This window comes from Scomber japonicus, chromosome 8, assembly GCF_027409825.1.
Source record: "Scomber japonicus isolate fScoJap1 chromosome 8, fScoJap1.pri, whole genome shotgun sequence".
NCBI classification, from domain to species: Eukaryota; Metazoa; Chordata; class Actinopteri; order Scombriformes; family Scombridae; genus Scomber; species Scomber japonicus.
Window position 1 is genome coordinate 19,932,724 of NC_070585.1, and position 15,441 is coordinate 19,948,164.

Sequence of the window (15,441 nt, forward strand, 5' to 3'; positions counted from 1 at the left end):
ATGCCCTTCTTTACTGCACACAGCTCATTTCCTCTTTTCTTACTTTCTTACTTTCAACCCCCTTCCCATCCTTTCATCTCCTCTCCTAATCATTCTCCCTTGCATCCCCTACCCTCTTGCATCATCATTGCTCAAACTGAAAAGACACTCACTGGTTCAAATTCATGTTCTCTGCATTGCCGCTCTCCTCGACGTTCTCAACACAGGATTGCTCACTTTTGTGACATATGGCAATTGCTTGGACAGTGCAGCCCTGTCTCCTAAAATAATGTCAAATAAATCACACAACCTATCTGATTTAGCAAAACATGCTTGTAGGAGACAGAATGCCAGAGAGGTTTTTTATCAACGTAACGACAAAGCATTTTTATTTCATGTATCTGCATACTGATCACTAACATAGCAAAACATTCAAACTAAACAAATATGCTCAATATGCTCCAATAATTCAATATATTTTAATAAAACTGTTTGGGATATATGCTTATTTGCTTTCCAAGTATGAGATAAGAATAAACGATAAATATGAGGCTAGGTTAGCTTAGCTTAAAGACTATAAAACAGGCATCCTGGATCTGTCAACAGTAAACATTTCTACCTACAAGCACATATTGAAAAATGAGATTTAACATGTTAGTAGTGAGGTTTAGAGGTGACAGTAGGCAGTATCTCCTAGTCTCATATTTACCATACAAACATGTGAGTCGTATCTTGCTTCTCATCTTGGTCTTAGCCAAAAAGCTACTTGTGTATTTTCAGACTATTCTTTTAATATTTAATGGTGTTGTTTAGGCCACTCAAAGCACTTGTTTAGGGTTAGGGAAGGATGTTCAACTGAAATGGAAATCTTTGCCTGCGCCCAGCTTTCCTCGTGTGACAGCATCTCTAAAACTACTCAACAGTATAGGAACGTCACAGTTCCTGGTCTGGAAAAACATTAGTAGTATTTTAACTTATTACATGTCATATAACAAATGAGAGAAACCATTTCTGCGAAAAATGTATTTGTACTCTGATTTTTTAGTTTGTCTCGTGTCCCAAATGCTAACATGGAGAGGGCAGGATTTATGACCTATACTGCAGCAAGCCACCAGGGGGCAAGTGAAATGTTTTGGCTTTTGAGGAGCTCTCATGAAGTCCATATTTATATACAGTCAATGGGAGGCAACCAGTGTAATTAAGAGCCCATTCCTCCATGCAACAAAAGCAAATTGTAGAAGGTAGGGCAGCTTTTTATTTCAAAGCCCTTTATGAAGCAGAGCTCTAACATTACACTGCCATTGCATGATGAAGTATTATGATTTATTTCCAGCTGGCACATAAAGCACATTGAACCACAACTGTCTGCTTTGTTCTTTTCTCACATGTCTGAACTTGTGGGACTTCAGATTGTTATACAGACTGTCTGTGCAATTTTAGAGATGACCTTTTGAAATGTTTGCTTAAATGCATAAAAATTGCTTGCTTAACAGTCAATTTCATACATTATACATGTAGATTATGTATGAAATCATTATGTATTGTATGATATGACACAATATAAGTTTTTCTTTTCAGATTTTATATGTAAATATTTAAGAATTAAAATCCAAAATTCATCTAGGTGTAGGTGCTACTGCTGAAATTGTCTTAGATATCATATACCAATTTTATCTCATGCATTCAGCCGTGTTCTCACTTCTGCCTATTGTCCATGACAGTAGGGCTGGGCAATATGAACACAATCAAATATCACTATATTTTAGACCAAATACTTCGATATCGATATTACAACAATATTGTAGAGATGACTGTCGATGCTTTCACAAAATATTTACACTATGAAGTCTTTGATAAATAATCATCAGTAATGTGGATATAATGAAAAAGTGGATAAAAAGAAAATAACAGAACAGCTAGAACAGTCTGGTAAGTTCCGAAAATTACATATTTTACTGTAATGCAGCATTTAAAACCAAGAAAAGACAACTCTGATGACATATCGCGATATTACGATCTTACATCTAAGACGATATCTTGTTTCATATCATAATATCGATATAATTTCAATATTTTGCCCAGCCTTACATGACAGTACCTTAATGTTTCTGTAGGCTGGTCCAGTGTCCAGAGCTGTGATATTAGAATATCTTGGTAGAACAAGGAACATTAAAACAACCTCAGAATGAAGATGCTATTTAAATATTGGATATACTGGATACAAATGATGATTTCAACAAGTAACTGAGGATTACATAACTGTATCATATTCATACAGTATAGCGCTCCACACTAATACTGTTGGTCAGTCACACATTAACTTAATTATGCAAAACCATCATGACCACCAACACAAAAAGCTAATGCACTAAAACATAAAGATTATAGCATCAGCCATGAAACAAATTATTATTACTGTATAGAAGTATGGCTGTGGCTGCCAACTGAAAAGTTGGACCACAGCCTGCTAACCATGTGCCTTCATAAAATACTATATTATATACCATATTACAAAATATGGTAATCCAGCATGTGAACTAGCCAGCCTCCATTTCAAATCTCAATACCTCAGATACAGGTATTTATCATTTACATCAGCATCACTGTAACTGAGAACTGGGCTTGAACCTGAGCTGTTGAACTGTTAAAGTTGACTATCATGAATATGAGGTTTGAATTCTGTTAGGTTTGCGGCAAACAAAGATTGTCTTTTTGTCCCATGCTGAACACATACAGGTGAGTAGGAAACAGCACAGCTGCACTATGGATAAGCAAATGGAAAAATACTTCACATATATTCATAACAAGCAAAATTCAAAACAATGACTGTTGAATGTTGATTATAAAAGCTCCACTTATGGCTGTTTGATGCTCCAAGGAAACAATTTATATGGAGTTCATGGCACAAAATATAGAAAAATGTTGTCCCACAAGCAATTAAGGTCTAAAAAGCTAATGGCATGCCACTTCAACTAACATGTCCTGCAAGTGATTTCTTTATTTATATGTTTTCTTACTGTTCACTTAAGAGGCTAACAATAAATACAAACTCCCGCCTTTAACACACATGTTGATCATGTTGCTGTACAGCTTACTGTATATGAGAGAAATTAAAATAGTTATCTATACAAATAAAATGCAATGACATGAGGAAAAGTTCAAGTTCGGTTTGTATTGGGAAATGTGTTACATTTTGAAGACATAACAAAAAACGCACGGAGGGAAACAAAAAGTAATAAATCCATAAAAGCAATTTCAAGGCAGAGATATACTATCAACATTGTAATAAGATGTATGATATTAAGCTGGGATTGCTTGTATAGTTTATATCTGTGACAGGGTGAGGGCATGCTCTCTCTTTATCTCTCTCTGTGTCTTCGTCTCTGAGACTGAGATGTGTGTTTCTGTTTTTCCAAACTCAGCGGGTAGATGGAGTAGATTTTCACTAATAGAAAATAATGACTGACAATAAACTGAGGGACATGTTTAAAGATCATCTATAGTTCTGTGTACATAAAAATAGACATATGTCTGCATAGAGTTAGCTGTCCTTTCTTCTTGTCAGCTCAGTAAAGGGAAAACAGGCTGCCTGAATATATACATACCTCCTGCTGTTCACACACTAGCTGCAAATACAAAATGCTGCAAGTATGTCCTACTGGAGTGAGAAAATGTAATTTGTGTTAAATTACAGTATTATAGAGGACTGTATAGCTTTTAAAAGATCATAGAAACCAGTGTCAGCTCAAACTTGTTTTTTTTTCTTTAAAAAGTTTTGTCTTATAAATTAATCAAGGGCTGCAATCACAGTGAAAGAGGCAAAACGGCTCCACAAATTTTGTCCAGATTTGAAACGTAACTAAAACATTTGCCTGAAAGATATTGAGTATAATCATGTCCTTCTAGATAGCAGCTAGATTAGCAATTTGCCAATGTGTATGCACAAATGTGTACAAAAGTGTATCACTGCAGACTCAGTCAAATTCATCTTGATTATTGTATAGTAAACTAATTAATGCTAACTAAATTGGGCCATCAATCATAACAGATCTTAAAGGTTTTTTCGTTTTTTTAATAATGACTAGTTCTCATTTTTGCAGTTTTGGATGTGTGTTTATCTCTGTCTTCTTCTTATTTAAAGAAGAGGCTTTGATAATTGGGGTACAAAGAAGTTGGATTAAAAGCCACATGACTGCTCCTGCTTGTTCTCCATAGTGGACTACACTGTAAATCAACTGTATGTTTTCTCTGAGGAATAAGGGGGAGACCTTTCCCAGAAAATGGGAGAAATGGCTCACCTTCACTGCAATGAGGACGTTATGGGGAAATGGATAAATCAATAGGGACAAAGAGACAATAAACCAAGAAATGTATATCCCAGTTGGATCCAATGTTTTTCTCTTTCTTTTGTAAACATATTTTATTGATCGCAACTAAAAAGTCACAAAAAAGATACTGTACGTTTAGCCCATATTCCTGTAAGGACACCGAGCTAGATACATCCATGTCATATGATTCAATCTCATTTTGGCACTATGGTCATGATCTTCACTATGAATCAAAATGGTGCTATATTCAAGTATGTGATTAGTTCCCAGGGATCCTTTTGCTTCATGTGTTATGTGATACAATTGTTACCAAACTCAGTCAGCATTAAACAAGTAATAAGACACACATATGGTATTCCTGTAAGGCATTGCATATGGTATTAAACTGTGTTAATCATACACAGGCGCAGATCTGGAGTTGTTTGCTGCTGCAGCATCCTCTCTGAATACTGCTCTACACCCAAAAATGAAGGCTTTGATTCGTACTATGTATGAAAAAAGAAAGAGCGGAGGAGGAGAAGGGCAGTGGAAGACAGGAGGGGGATGATAGAAATGAAGAACACAACACATACACATGCACACACACACACACAAACACACACACACACACACACACACACACACAGAAATGACAGGCCAGACCAAATGGCTGAAGGGCTGCTTGGATAATGCATTAGACAGAGATGGCACTCAAACCAGCTACACATGGTAAGAAATGCACTGCTTCGCCAAATGTCCTCGTAACACACACACACACACACACACACACACACACACACACACACACACACACACACACAACACAACACAACACAACACAACACAACACACACACACACACACATACACACACACACACACACACACACACACACACACACACACACACACACAGGGAAGGTCAACCAACAAATATTCAGTATTTTTGTATGGAGATTTGCCGTAAAATATAAACATTGGTTCACTAATTATGGCCGAATTTAAACTACCTATGTACTAACTGTCACACTATAATGAGCGTTTACTATGAACACTGGAAATTTTTAGGGCTTCATCAATATCACGTATACTTGCAGTAAGAAAAAAACTGCAGTGTGAAATTGCAAATATAGTAAGAAGTGTCAGAAAGCTTTACAATTCTTGAGTAGTTACCAATGAACAAGTAAAAGACAAATCATCAACTAACTGCTAATCAATATATTTGTCATTACAATAGCCAAGCAGCGAATAAATGAATTAAGAGTTATATAGTTTCTATTAAAGAAATAATAATATGAACTATATTAACCTGTAATGTTGAATAGGACTAACTTCTAATAGTGTGCAGTGGCCATGACTCTTTATTCATAAACTCGAACAATTCTTTGATAAAAACAGTTCATGAGAGCAAGGAGGTGGTCAACATCAAGATTTGTGAGTGATGGAGCTTACAGGCCTTTATCACAGCACACATTTTGATTTGTCATATCAGGAAAAGCACAGGTGGATGTAGTAGCATTAACGATAGTTCAAGTTTCCTTGGAAGGCATACTGGTGAGCCATCAGTTACTATCATGAATTTGGAAAAAATAAGCGGGATTCAGTTATCATTAATAATTGCATCCATGCTTTTCCTGCTTTGACATGTATGTAGCTCACAACTAGGACTACAGAAATCCAAAATGTAAAGCGTACATATCAGTTTGCTAATTAGCTGACTAGCATCTAACGTGGCTGTGGTAGCTAATAATACTGTATGACAGAAATATATATAGTATTAAGCGAGCTCTGATTACACCAGACGAGTTTAAAAAGATTAAAAGAATAAATAAATCAATGAAAATAAATAGCTGAATCTCCAATAATTTCCAGGATGAACAAAAAAGGGCTGGGTGAAAAACACTGAAAAGGTGTGAAATTACCTTGACTCTGATTCACAATAATGTACATGTGCATAATGTGAAACAACAGAGTCATGTGTACTCATCTATGTGCTGCCTTGAGGTACACTACTTACATTCACTAATTAATTCCAGCATTTCAACATTTCTTGTAGATGTGATCAAATTAAACGTGAACCAGGAATGGAGAAGATAAATACTCTGTAAAGGCTTTGTAACATTTCACTGTGAAACAACTACACAGGAAGTGCTGACTTTCATGGACAGTGGCTAAGCAGCAAAAAATGACTAAATCAACGTTTGTGACTGTATTTCCTTAATAATATAACCACAGAGACTGAGAGCACACAGGACTTTGTTGTTGTACTGATTTCATTGGTGTTGCGGAAATGTGAAATGAAATGAAATTAAAATGAAAAACAACAAGAGGTACATGGAGGATGTTTTGAGTTTTCATTAGCAGCTAATTATAAAAGGAGTAGAACAGAAAAAAGGAAGCTAAAAAAAATTTACAGTAAGAAATTAAGAAAGTGATGAGTATACAGAAGCAAATACAGGTAGTAATCATGTACACACAGTACACAGATGCATGTAGTTCCTGACCTTTTCTTTAGTTGTTCCTTGATCCTGTAACTACTCAGAATTTTGTGTATCTCCACTGAAAGTGTTACCAAAATAACAGCTGATATAATGGTTGAATAAAGGCAATAAAAGCACAAGCACCGTTGAAAGAACCCACACACCCCCACAAAAATGAAGAGGAGTCAGAAGGCTTAGGGACTAGCTCTTCACTGATATTGATTGTGATATACACATATTCCACGGCAGCATGTGGGTGATGGTGCTAGTGTACCCTACAGAGAACGCTAAAACGAGACTAGCTAGACTGGTAGAGGGAAAAAAACCTACTAATCTCCCATCATATCTGTACATACAGCCTGTCCCTCAGTAGCATGTGATTCTTTTAATTAACAGCAACAGTGGTGTATCATTTAACTCTGCTGTCTCATTCCATCAAAGGCCCCCGTGTCCCTCGCTTTTCTCTCCAACAGAAAATCTGATGCTTCTATCGCTGAATCAGGAGTCTGCTCTGCCCTGCACAGCACAGTCACATTTCTAGGCCAGTCGCTACTGTGATCAGCAAAAACCCCTAAATAAAACAAAGCAGGCAAGCAAACAAACAAACAGCGTTCTCCTCCCTTCTCCTTTCTTCTCTCCTCTCCTCCCCTGGCTGGCAGCGAGAGGCAGAGAGGGGAACAGGCGAGCTGATACAGGGCTGAGCCCTGGCAGGGCCTCTGACAATGACCATATGGATCACAGGGGCATGGCAGCTTCAGCTTCCAGCAGGACACACACCTCCACACACAAGATCCGCAACTTCAGCCGACTGCACCTGTAACACTGTACTAAAGCCTATATGCACACACATCACATGGCCGCAATCATGAGTAAACCACTTGATGAGGAGAAAACTGCGTTGGCACACAACACATTCCCTCTGAAGCCTGCATTTCACAAAGGACCACCATGTTAAAACAACAAAAGCAGCCCCGGTGTGTGAATGCAGAGGTAAAGAACAGAGCGGAGGGAAGTGTAGGAGGTGGGATTCAACACCACTCAGGTCCTGGGTCACCGCTAAAGCAGCTCCCCATCACAGATCAAGCTCTTCAGCTTCCATAATGGTCGCTCGGTTGTCAAAGTCTGCCGAGCACTCTGACGTCAATGCCTGACTGGCTTTTTCTCAGAAGCTTGGTCTCAGACCCCTATTACCGCGCATAAAAAGCTAACTTTGGTCAGAGTGCACATAAATATTGCAGTGCACCTTGTCTCCCTTGTTTCGTAGTGCATTTCCCCTGATTCACCATCCTCTCTTTACCCCCAAATTCTTATGAGTCTGGAACACTTTGTCTTTAGGTAAAGGTTTGTGTCGGGCATGTGTGTGTGTGTGTGTATACTGTATGTTTGTGTGTGTGGGAGAGAGACAGGCAGGCAGAGAAGGGTAGATAAGATGTAGGAGGTTCGGTAGCAGACAACTGAAATTGAATTATGTGCTCTGAATTTGTATGAGATCAGTAAAATGAAATGTTGGCATCTGAATCTTAATTTTTGTGCCTGTCTGAAAAGCTGAAATTGCTGAAATACAGTTTTTCTGACATCACTTTTATTGTAATTGAGAAATGTTTCAAATTTAGTGTTTTATGCAGAGTACATTTACAAATACCAAAGCTTTGAGTGCACAGAGATACAATGATTTCCTTGGCTAAGCTGAACATTAAAAAAAGGAATACATTTTTCTTTCACGTGTTTAACAAAACATATCAAATAAACCTAAACATAATATTTTTTTCTCCTGTTGCTATCTCAACCACTTTTTGGCAAGAAATTGCAATGCTGACTTTGCAGGTTTGTATTACACGTAGCAGCCATTTTGAAACTATTAGTTAGACAGTTAGACAGTATTGGCTTCACCACACTTGATACATTGTCAGAGTTAATTAAGATTATGGAGAAACTACATCGAACTGGATCTTATTGCCTGAATCTTTTCTTTGCAGAGACGAGGCAAATACAGGTCACACAAGAACAAAGGCTGTGGACCTAAGTCTTCACAAAATCCACCATTGCTGTTCTACAATCTTACAAGAATATGAAACAATTGGAGAGCTGTTCACATTGTTACATTATTTTAAATGATAATTTAAAATAGCTTTTTTTTAGTAGAGCTAATGGCAATAATAATAGTTGATAATAATGTCTTCAGGTTAAGCACAGAGTTATATGTATATGCATGCCAATGAAATGCCAGTGTTGGTAATTAGCATTTGTTGCCACCAGGATGTGTCAAAACAGTGTTTAAAAATGTCACTGCTAGCTTTTTTAGCACTTCCATGTCCTGTCCATTTTTCTATGTTTTAGTTTGAAACTATCAAAGCTATACATTAATATACTGAATTCATTTTTCATGGTTTCCAGGTGCTGAGTTTTAAAAATTCTTGCTGCTGCAGATTAAAGCAGATATTGTGTCAGTTTGTGGCTCCAAATGGGTAGACTAGTTCCTATAAAGTAGCACAGAAAGGATCATAAGGACACTGCAAACAGTTTTCAAAACATTTCATATTGTTCAGTTGAATACAAGGTTGGAGTCACAGTAGCCTATAGGCACATTTCAAAGAGTAATGCTGGGGTCAGAGTGGGACAGGGGGAGGGATAGCATGGACAAGCTTTGTCCTCGGATGAAATGTCAATCTGATGTCAGTGTAATGCTGAAGCTTATGAGTGAGACGCTTTTTATTATTTTTGTGCTGTTTGATATTCTTTTAGAATTGTTGAAAGTACTGGCTTTATAATATTACGTTTAATTACATAGAAGACTAAAAAAGAACCTCTTGTACATGTACATTTCCACTTGGCACTAAGATTGCAATTGAAAACTCCCATTTAAGTATTACACCTCAATATCTAATACAACCAATAAAAACATGAAGAAATCAATAATCAAATCCGAAAAGTGTAAAAGAGACATTTGGAGCATATACATACACAACAAACAACAAATCAGTCAGTAAAACCTCAACTCGGATCCCTGTGCAAAAGAGAAGCACAACACAGACTCACTCAAATCTACAGCAACGAGTACCAGTACTGGGTTAAAGAAGTACCAAGAATCCAAAAATGCACCCAGTGGACATTAATCTGAGATTAAGGGAGCCAACCAACTATCCCACACCTGGGACGCTGCCCTGATCTGACAACAACCGAAATCAGCGTCTGTATACTTCTGGCAGAAACATGACCAAATCGCAGCTCACATCCTACTGCGATTTATGATGTTAAAGAGATCTATGGCCAAAATTGTGAAGCTAAATAAACAACAAACATTGAAAGACAACTATTAATCTTTCAGCGTGTCCTTATTTCTAGAGGTCAAGGTTGTCTGGCCTTAGGGGAAGTCCTTTCATATGTATGATTGGTCAGGGAAGATGGAGGAATGCCTGCGCAGCTCCATCCATAACATCAGGCCATACATCTTATCGGTAACCATGTCTTCATATTATCTCCATTTTTAAGTTTTCGCTGTCTGCAGAGCTCATCGAGTAAACTTTATCGCTGTGTACCCTTTAGTAAACTATTCACTTTGGTCATCTTTATAAGGGGAATCCCAAATTGACTCATCAAGACTTTGAAATATTAGCCAATGAGAGTGCTGAGATGAAATCTGTTACACTAAGTATGCAAATTGAATCCTCTTCTTTAATAGCACTTGAAACAACCATGCAATAATTATGTGTCAGAGTGGACTGAATGTATTGACAGGAACTGCACCTGCAGATGTAATGAAAATGTCATCTATTATGGCGTTCATACCAAATTTTTAAAGAGAATGTATGGATATGCTGAGTGCCATTTCATTCAGATCACATATCGCTTGCCTCTCTTTTTTTTCTTCCCTGAGACAAGTTCATAGATAAATCTCTCATGATCTGATGAGAATATTCCAGGTTTTAGATGGAGCCTTTCAAGATCACAGTAGGGGATCCAGCTCAAGACATTTGGACATGGAGCACATGTAAATCCCATCCGTTAATACTCTCTGGGTTGCTGTTACAGGAATGGCAAATCAAATCTGGCCAAGCAAGATCTCATCAGACAGATGTACAAACCAATGACACCAATAAATCAATGTGACTGTAAAAGACAAGCTTACATACTCACAGGGCAAACATCCACCTATAACACACACACACACACACACAAACACACAAACATTTCTGATCAAGGTCTGAAGGCTTTCGAGTCGTAATCACCTATGGGAGTGTTCGACATGGAACGCCCACCGTGCCTGTGCATTAATCTAACACACCACTGCCACTACAGAGGTCTGTGGTAAACAATAGCTCTGGCATAGCTTTTTGGACAAAATCTTGATGGTAATAAATAAAGTAAAATCCAATTAATGTTTAAAGCCATCATAGCCACAGAGCTGGAGAACACACAAAGACAGATTGGAGCCCGCAGGGGGAAGAGGGAGCTTTCTGTAGCTCCCAGTAGACTGAGGTCTCTACTTTTCCTCAGATTTAAATTCAAAAGCTCTTGTTTTAAAGAATGTTATTATAATCCCAACTGGAATCATCCATAATTAACAAAGCAAGCTCTTGACAAAAGTCACACAATCGTTTTGTAAATAGATGACAGAGGGGTTAATGTTGTTTTTGTAAAAATCTTTATGGCTCATCTTGTCTTATAATTCTCTCAGACGTACATGCAATGTTCATAGCTGCACGAGCCATTTAAAATGTCAATGATCCAGCTATAAAAAACCTCCAGCTCAAACACTTTTCAACGATTGTGCAAGGTTGCTGCTTTTTCATCATGTTAGCATCCAAAAACCTGAGTTGTTATGAAGGCTGTAAGATAATATAACGTGTGTGGCTGGGCGTGTGTGTGTGTGAGCTATTGCTGCCCTGCTCTTAGGCTGTGTATAGGTAGTGGAGGAGGGGTGGCTTTCACATTTCCCACCCAAGGATGAGCAACGGTGACTGAAGAGAGCTGGGAGGGTGGGGGTGGTGGGTGTGCATCTTCATCCATGCCGTGCTGTAGCCTGTTCATAGGACGGGGTGCACATACTGGCCATTCACATGCCTGTTTTTAAGAGATGGAGGGACAGATGCTTGTCCACACTGTCAGGCCCTCTCTTTCTTTCTCTCTCTGACAGCACCACCAACTGCCTCCTCTTACATAACCCCCTCCCCCTCTCCAGGCCCGCTGCCTGCCTTTATTGGCTTATTTCTCTCTTTTTCAACCTTAGCATTTTCACCTCACTGACTGCTGCTTCCCTCCACCCCCCCTCGTCATCTCTGATTCGTTCTCTTTAATTCCAGCTCTTATTATTCCGTTGTTCATGGTGCATGTACGATAGATACTCCTGGACAGAAACTACTAATGCTAGGTTGGATATTTTCTCTACAGAGTTTTTGTGTGGTGCACATTTGTATGATACAGCAATGGAAACAAGCGTCATTGAAAAGGATAAGACCAGAGAGGATGCTATCATGAGTGGTTGATCTATTTACTATGCTATTTCAACAACATAAGACAAAACATAAATCACAATGCGGTTGAAAAAACCTTTTTCATCAAGTAGACACTAATTTGCTTCATTGTATGTTGAAATGAGCAGTAGAATTATTAGGTAGTAACTCTGATGAGAGAACAAAATCAGACAATAATTGCTTACATAATCACATCTACTGTGAGCTTTCAAACGTGTGAAACATGAAATAAGCCTGATTGGTCTGGATGCAGCTGATAAGAAAAGGCTTGCAATGGATTTTTAATGCAACACGAGCCCAAAGAAAGTGTCAATCTCTTTTTTGCCTGCTCAAAACTAAAACCTCTCCTTGGCTGTAGTAATCTGGTAATATCAACCAGGTTACGGCTCATATGTGGGCTCAGCTCAGGGGGATCTCTTCCACTCTGCCACTGAAAACTCAGCCTCCATTTTACCCCTGTGCTTCTTCTCACCTTCTTCCTCCTATTGCCTCATGCAATCGGACATGAACGGCGGAAGTACGAACAACGCAGCAGCTTTCCTGCTGCAAATACGAGACTACATAGACACATACTCATGCATAGCAAGAGCCATTCCTTGAATCTCATGCTCACCAAGCTACCCTTCCCCCACCCAAGCTCACTCTCATGCTCACATACATGCACCTTGCTTAATTAAAGACTGTGCTTCTGAAGCTGTCCTGACCTTTTATCAACTGTAATTTACAAATACATGTAAATAAATGGAGATAATAGATGCAAGATGGAGCGCATGTAAAGAAGCGGTTTCATTCACACAGTGTGGCATGTATGACAGGCAATATTTAGATACAGATTATTGCTGATTCTCTATTTTTCTGAATACACATTCATTATATTCTCATTCTTTTGGGTAAAATGGCTCTGCTAAAAACATGGAGGCCATAAATAAGAATGGAACTACTGTCAGTGATCGATTTCATAACCTCTTCATCTACTCTGCCTCCACTGAGAGTCAATCCTACAATTATTTGATCTCTACTGTACATTTCTTAAGTCAGTGTGTAATGTTGGACTACCTGTTTAAAGAGATAATGCAAAATAATTGCATTTCAGTGGTGCTTCAATGAATGGAAATGCACCATTTTTGGCCTATGGTAGCTGCATCGGCGTAAGCCTTTCACGACATATACTAGGTGTGTTAAATCTATAAGCATTAGTCATCTGCATCAAATCCAAACATGAAGATCATCTCCATGAGTGTGCAGTGAAACCGGATGCTGTTCTGTTCTCCTTACCCTGCCGCTACCAGCAGAGGAACCACCGTCAACAAATCACAATCTGAAAAGGGGGGCTTGAGATGAATGCTAAATGTGAATTCTCTTCCGTAAACCGACAGCTTTAGCAGTTGATACATGATCGTCAGATCCCACTCCCCCTCTGTTAGGCCCCACAGGCCTGAGCTATCTTACTACTGTAAGTGAGAAAGATGAGTTACCTGGTCATACCACTCCCGGTTGGTACAGGTGCATTCAGGCCACCATCCTCCTTGTCCACTGGAGTTGTTGCCGTTTACTTTGGGGCCACCTTTGGATTGGCCCTTTGGGTTGGGGCCTCCAGGGCCCCCACCAGACATAATCTTGCCCTTACTTCTCCCTAAAGTGCCCCCTCCTCCTCCCATGCTTCCACCTCCCCCTGAGGCTGGAGGGGGTAAGGTTTGGCCTCCCCCATACCCAGGTGGGTATCCATAGGGCTCAGCCTGCCAGTCTCCTCCATATGACGGGGCATCCATCCTACGCAGGGCAGCCATACGGGTCACCTCATAACATTCTGGGCACTTGCAGCAGTGGTGGTGTTTGTGCATGCTGGCTGTACTGGCTGAGCTGACGCTGAGCTGAGCGGCGTGGCACTCTGTCTCTGCTGCCTCCTCAGATCTCACACAGCACGCTGTGATCGGCTCACAGAGCACTAATGCCGATGGAAATAACACTAATCACAGGAATTTCTACAGATTTTCCCTTTTCGTCAAATCCTGTCGCCCTCCGCTTTATTCCTCTCGGATGTAGAAAAAAAAGATGATTGAGAGGGATGGGATGCAGCAACAGGAAAACAAAAATACAAAATGGGCATGTAGTCTTTGTCCTCCTGACGTAGAAAATCAAAAGGAAATATTCAAAATATTGTATACGACCACACAATCAGAGACCAGCCCCGATGATAGAAATTTCCTCTTGCTTCTCTTGGTTCACAGTGATACGCATATAAATTCATAGAGATATATATATATATATATATTCTTTTGTTTATATATCATATATATTTACACACACAAATACATATAAAAATATTAATATAAACAGACAAGCACAAATACAGATATGTACAGGGATAAATGTATATATATAAATATCTATATGCGTGTGTACAAATATATATATAGATATATAAACAATATGTATAAATAAATGATATCCGCAGATGAAAATCTTCCTCTGTTAAATCTTGGTATCTTCCAGTTTGGACAAAATCTCACGTTTTTCCTCCTGCGTTGAAAATCGTTGTCTTTCTCTCTCTGTCTCTTTTCTCAGCCTGCAGAGAGGAGCTGAGCACTGGATTGCCTCTCAGCCAGCTTGCCCTAGATGTGGATTATTCAGAGGGATGCGAGCAAGCAAGAGGGAGATGGAGAGGGAGAGAGAGAGAGAGAGAGAGAGAGAGAGAGAGAGAGAGAGAGAGAGAGAGAGAGAGAGAGAGGCAGGAAGGGAGGGGGGAAGAGAGATACGTAGCAGCATCCCTCTAGCACCTCAGCCCTGACAGCCACAGCCAATCAACTGGCAGCGCTGCCATCAGCAGCAGCAGCACCAACAGCACTGAGCGCTTCACTAGCTGCTCTTAAAGGGGCCACAACATCTAAAACCTCACTGCTGCCTGCCTTGAGTGAAAATGTACTACTTCTCAAATAAAGGCACAATAAAAACATTTTATTTCTTGATTTGTTTGACATCTTACAAATATAAGGTCAGGATTTCATCAATTTGCCAATCAAAACCCTAAAACACAGATCCACTAATTGTGAGTCTAATCCATGTTTTTCATCAGACCAATGCAGCCAAAATCCAACTAACAATGAGCACCCCTGTCCCTCCGACTGGTCACTGGTCACCTCCACGGTCATCTCTAGTTCAGCTGCAGACTTCCTTGTGCTAGCTGATTGGCAACCTCAGGCTCTG

The 15,441-nt window shown here is 39.3% G+C and overlaps 1 protein-coding gene across 2 annotated transcripts in view; it reads right to left on the reverse strand.

The window, feature by feature from the left end:
• The window catches only part of dlg3 (discs, large homolog 3 (Drosophila)), a 79,258-nt gene that overhangs the window by 43,597 nt on the left and 20,220 nt on the right, over window positions 1-15,441 (reverse strand). The window contains exons 1-2 of one of the 2 annotated variants that reach the window (XM_053323208.1): window positions 14,748-15,266; window positions 13,713-14,359 (exon numbers count right to left, since the gene is read on the reverse strand). The exons of the other annotated variant lie outside the window; for it this stretch is intronic. Of the exons in view, the coding sequence (XP_053179183.1) occupies window positions 13,713-14,078 (366 nt within the window). The 5' untranslated portion in view covers window positions 14,079-14,359; window positions 14,748-15,266. Of the gene's footprint in view, window positions 1-13,712; window positions 14,360-14,747; window positions 15,267-15,441 lie in introns of those variants that run through there. 2 annotated transcript variants of the gene reach the window in all.